Consider the following 5,595-nt stretch of genomic DNA (forward strand, 5'->3'; position numbering starts at 1 on the left):
CCCTCCTCCTCCACCCCCTCCACCCCCTCCTCCTCCATCCCTTCTCCTCATCCTCCACCTCCTCCCCACTCTGGTCTCCCTCCTCTTTGACCTCCCACGACCCTCCCCCCCAGAGGTGCACTGCACCCCTCTGCCTCCCCGGACACCTCCCCAGAGCCGGGACCCCGCTCACCTTCAGCAGGAGTTTGCGGGAGGCAGTAATCTTGGGTTTTCTCTGAGGAGAAAGAGGAGGAGAGACGGGTGAGGTGGGGGCTGCAGAACCGGAAATCTGGACCAGGCCAGGATGAGCGCCAGCCTGTCACCATCCTTACCCAGAATCCTCGCCTCAGGGTCCCTTAAAAGCTCACCTTGTGATTGAACCCCTCAGATGCAGAGACTCAGCTCCCTGACCGAGGGGCTGAGTCCTGCAAGACACTGCGTGGATCACGGGGTCTGGGCACCCCCTTCCTCATCTGTGAGTCAGGATGCTGAGACCCACCTTACCCGGTCCACAGAGGGACTACAGACAGAATGAGATCATGGGTGAGCACCGGCTTCGAGCAGCGTGCGTGAGGCATGCGGCCTGGCGCTCTGGGGCAATGCTGTGTCACGTCAGAGAAGTAAGCCGTGAGTTCCCTCGATAAAGAAGCTCATCTCTTTAGACGTCAAAACTTTTCTTGATGTCAACACAATCCATATAAATTGCTCTCAGTTATGAAAACAATATTTTCTCTTATTAAAAATGCTTGACACCTCTTCCTGACTAGATACATCCTAATAGGTCTTGGCCCTGTGGCAGTGTCCCCAAGGGAAGCGAGAGGGGGGCTGCTCCATCCCTGTCTCCGAGGGCTCCTGTCTCCTCCTGGACACAGGTGGTCACTTCTCGTGCTACTGGTGACCACCCCCACCCCCCACCCCCGCAACTGCAGCTACTCTGCTGAGCCCTGGCCACAGCTTGGGTTTGCTATTCTTCTTTTTTTTTTTTTTTTTTTCTTTTTCCGGTACGCGGGCCTCTCACCGCCGTGGCCCCTCCCACCGCGGAGCACAGGCTCCGGACGCGCAGGCTCAGCGGCCACGGCTCACGGGCCCAGCCGCTCCGCGGCACGTGGGATCCTCCCGGACCGGGGCGCGAACCCGCGTCCCCTGCATCGGCAGGCGGACTCTCAAACACTGCGCCACCAGGGAAGCCCGGGGTTTGCTATTCTTGTGTGTAAAGTAGAAGCAGTCGGCTTTGAGCCGTCCCTGGAGAAAATGAAGGGGCTTTCGTGCCTGGAACATGCTTCTAATGCAGCTATTCAGGGTGGTCTGTCTTCCTCTCCGAAAGCCAAGGGTTTTGCTGTGTGTCCGGCCCGCGTGGTTGCGAGGAAATGGCCTGTCGCTATGAGCATCCCCAGCTGGGGTTTACACTGTCATGCACCCACGGAAATGTCTCGCCGTCTCCCCACCACCGGGGGAGATTTTGGCCACCTCGTTTTCCGTCAGGCACCAGGGACTCACTTTCAAATGAGCCTCAGTGAAACTTAGAGATTCACTCGACTACGGAAAAACAGAATCTCTGCTGAGTGTCCCCGCCATCCGTGCAGCTAACTCCCAGCCTGCCAGCCCTGAGTCCACAGCTCCCCAGCTGCAGCCCCCACCCCGGGCGGCCGGGGCGGGACACAGGCTGCGCGTGTCCTCAGCAGCCTAAACAGACCTGGGCTGTATCGGGGGCGGGGCTGTCTAAGACCCGAGGGGAGGGCAGGGATCCTCTTGGTCCTCCCTCAGTGTCCGGTGGTGGGCGGGGCTGGAATAACCCAAGGATGATCCCCTCCCACCTTTCCAATGTAGATCTGCAAGGACAGGACGGCCCCCAGAGCTGGACGCGCTCTCGGACCCGGTGAGGGAGAACTGCTCGGTGGTCAGCAGGGGTGCAGGGCCACACCGCCTCTGTCTGGTCCCAGCCCCAGGACCACCTTCCAGGGACGGGATGCACTGGGGCGCCCCCTCCCTGGACCTTGAGGAGCCCCACGTCCAGAATCTTCCCCCAAGGTTTATATTCTCCAGAGAATGTGCTCAGCCACCGAGCTCCCCTCCCCAGGCCTTGACCCAAGCTCTCTCTCCTCAAACGCCCACCCTACCGTCACCTGTCTAACGTCCGCCAGGACAGAGACACCCCCAGTCTTACTCACCTCGCTGCAGGCATCCGTCACAGGAAGGCCAGGGTGGGCGGGGGGAGAGCAGAAGACAGAGTGAGTGTGAACAATGCAGAGCGTCCATGCGACAGCAGGCCGCGCGGACAGGCTGGGGGAGGGGCGCGGGCCGGCACACCAGAAAGGAAGCAGACATCGAGCCGGGGGGCCAGTTCGAGGACAAGCAGAATAGAATAGAAACCCTCAGGCCCTGTGGGTTACTGGAGGCCCTTTCGGGAAACACCAGCCACTGTACGCTGGGGAGGATGGAAACCTCAAGGTGGGGTCCTAGGCCGTGAACACTTCCTTCCCGGGCGAGTAGGTACCTCCCCAACGCTTGTTCATCTACCGGGTGATGTTAAATCATGGCCTGGGGCTTGTGATCCATCCATCTGACCAGTGCAAACAAACTCTTGAGACACGCGCCAAGAGAGTCTTCCGGCAACAAACTGGGAGCCAGTTCTGCTCAAAGCCTGGGAGGACACGTGGACCCTGGGGACCCCGGCTCTCTGGACTGTGCCTGTTTTAGGATCTGGTCTCCCGAGGAACTGCTTCAGGGACCGAACAGACGGTCTGAAATCTGCAGCAACGGCGCATGCCTTCCTGGGCGGCGCGGCGGGGCGGGGCGGGGCGGGGCGGGGCGTGGGGGGGGCGGGGAGGCCACACTACTTACACTTCCGGCATGGCGGCGGGGCGGGGCGGCACCTGGGGCGGGAGGAACCATGGATGAGGGAGAGTTACAGCTCCTGCCCCCACCCCGACCTGGCTGGGCCGTGGGGCTGTGTCAGCCGCCCAGCCTGGGAGAGGAGGTCCCATAGCAGAAAGGAGAAATCAGACATATCGCCTTCCAGTGGGTCAGGATGGGGTAAATACTTGTCCATTTACTCTTTTCTCTCTCCATTCATTTACTCATTCATTCACAGGGGAGAGAAACCTTACAGAGGCAAAGAAACAAGATGAGAATCAAAAGGGGTCCAGCTGGGCAGGTGTGTAGGACCAGGATCTGCAAACAACAGCCCACAGGCCAGGACTGGACTGTTTGCTTAAAAGACTGTAAAGCAAAGAAGAATATGCGACAGAACCTTACGTAACCTGCAAAGCCTAAAATATTTCCTATCTGGCCCTTTCCAGAAAACGTTTGCGGACACCGGTGGGGAACAGGGCGGGACACACAGAAAATGCGTTTGGAGCTGGGGGCTGGGTGCTCGCTCACGGGGCCGCGAATGACAGGGTGAGACAGACCGTCCTGTGGGCAGGGGGTGGCCATGAAGGTCCCAGAGAGGGCAGGGTCTGGAATCGTGAGCCCAGACCACGGGCAGCCACCACACGGCACACCTCCAGGGGGCGCCGTTCACATGGATGGTGATGAGCTGGGACAGGTCCGTGAGGGGGCCCTGCAGGGGGTCAGGCCAGGAGTCAGGGCAAAACCCTGTGTCCCTCTCTGGCCTTCCCCCTAACCCTCTCCGGGCCAGCTTTTCCCTCTGCAAAATCAGGGGTTAGAGAACTCGTTTTCCATTTAATATGTGGTTCTTGGACCCTTTGTTCAAAGCAAGTCCAATCAATAGGGCGGCTGGCCCTGGTGGAAGGGGCGTTAGCCCAGGACCCCCGTGCTCCTCCGTGAGGTCCTCTGCCCGTGGAGCACAGTACGAAGCCCCCCGACCTGTGACCCTGGGACCCCTTTTAGTCCGAGAGTCTGGGGCTCAGGCCGAGGAGGGGGTCCTCGAGCCGTAGAGGGGGATGCCCCACAGCCAGGCCTGACCCCCCTCTGGCCCGGGCTGGCCAGAGAGCATTCCAGTGCAGGGGGTGGGCACCGGCCAACGACTCGGGGAGGGAGGGGCACGGCTGGGGTGGGAGCCCCGAGCTGGGTTATGAAGTGAAGGATCAGGGAGGGGATGGGGCCAGGGGAGGGCTGAGCACAGGGCCAGGAGTTTGGATCTGGTCCAGAGCCTGGTGTGGGTAGGGGCAGGCTGACCCTGGAGGACACGTGCAAAGTGGCCACTGTCACCTCCTCCAGAGCCGCCTCCGCCTCTGCCTCGATGCCACCCTTTCCCCTCGTGCCCGGAAGCCCGGGTGGGGCTCAGCCACCCCCTGATCTCCCATCCGAAAGCCTTAACCACGCCCCATCTGCCACGGCCTCGGGGGTGGGGGGAGGGCGAGGCCCGGGTGGAGGGAGTGTGACCAGAGCTTCAGCTGTCACCCTGGGGCACAGAGGGGAGCAGAAACAGTGCACACATTCCCGAGATGCTTGGCTGCAATTAGACTTTATCGCCAGCTGTTTATTCTAGGGCCGCCCTCCTCTGAAGACACCGAGGAGGTCCAGAGAGGAAGGGCAGCTGGGGAAGAGCCCGCCCCACCCCGGGCCCATCTTCCGTCACCAGCCCCCACAGCACGTCCCCAGGGGCACAGATGTCACTGAGGAGGGACGTGCTCGTCCTTGGTGGGGGCGGGGGGGCGTCCGGCCGTGTCCACACCCCCTGGACAGCCACTACCTGCCCGGCCAGGCCAGGCATCCTGCCGAGCTCCGGGCCCGCCCCCGGCTCGCCCGCTGACAACCACCAGGCCAAGGGGTCCCAGCCTTGTGCTGACACCCACCAGACGGGACCCCTCGACTGGTCCCGCGCTCCCGGCCCCCAACAGCAAGAGGGAGATAACGGGACCCACAGTGGGAGGTGGGGGGTCCCTGGGCTGCCCTCCCCCAGGCCCCATGGGTGGGACAGAAGGCCAGCCAGGCCGCGAGACCGAGACTGAGGCTATGTGTGGGTCTGTGTGTAAGTGTGAGTGTGTACGTGACTGTGTGTGAGCAGGGAAAGGACCACAAATTTCTACTCAGGCTTGCGTTCCTCCCCCTGCTTGCCCGCACCCCCCCCATCTTGGACCTCAGTTCAAGGGCATCCCGGTCCTCCCTGACTGACTGCTGACAAGGCTTGTGCTCCCAAGGCTGCGGTTGCGGACCCCCCAGCACCCAGAGCTCTGAACAGGAAAGCCCGCCCACAGCGGCTGGGGACAGTCTCCCTGCCCCGCCCCCCGTTCGAGAGCCCACCCGACACCCCCTCCCCGCCACCCGCCTCGGGTCCTCACTGAAGTGCTCACAGGCTCTCGAGCTCCCAGCCCAGTGCTGTGCCCCCTGCCTTCCCCCAAGAGCCCGCCTTCTGCGCCAGAGCCAGGAGGCTGGCTGGCGCTCTGCCCGCACCTGCTCTGTCCACTGTGCAGACAGCAAAGGGCGCCAAGCGAGCTGTCAAAGACAAAGAACAAGAGGCAGGACGGCTTCCCCGTCGGTGGCGGCGGGCGTAGGTGCAGCCTTCCAGCCCCCGAGTCCTGTCCCCGCTCCTTCCTTCTCCTCCGACTCGGGCGTCGCCCCCTGCACGGCTCACCAAGCTCCCCCTCCACTTCCAAAGGCAGCCCCTCCGCCCCCTCTGGTCCCACACGCGCCCCTCTCCGTCCTGGGACG

The 5,595-nt window shown here is 62.4% G+C and overlaps 1 protein-coding gene across 1 annotated transcript in view; it reads right to left on the reverse strand.

The window, feature by feature from the left end:
* Window positions 1–4,657, reverse strand: part of LOC114484878 (uncharacterized) — a 7,073-nt gene extending 2,416 nt beyond the window's left edge. The window contains exons 1-4 of the mRNA XM_055082419.1: window positions 4,502–4,657; window positions 3,483–3,541; window positions 484–499; window positions 173–214 (exon numbers count right to left, since the gene is read on the reverse strand). Coding sequence (XP_054938394.1) covers window positions 173–214; window positions 484–499; window positions 3,483–3,541; window positions 4,502–4,657 — 273 coding nt within the window. The remainder of the gene's footprint in view (window positions 1–172; window positions 215–483; window positions 500–3,482; window positions 3,542–4,501) is intronic.
* Window positions 4,658–5,595: the final 938 nt, after the last annotated feature.

The sequence above is a fragment of the Physeter macrocephalus genome, unplaced genomic scaffold, assembly GCF_002837175.3.
Source record: "Physeter macrocephalus isolate SW-GA unplaced genomic scaffold, ASM283717v5 random_117, whole genome shotgun sequence".
NCBI lineage: Eukaryota > Metazoa > Chordata > Mammalia > Artiodactyla > Physeteridae > Physeter > Physeter macrocephalus.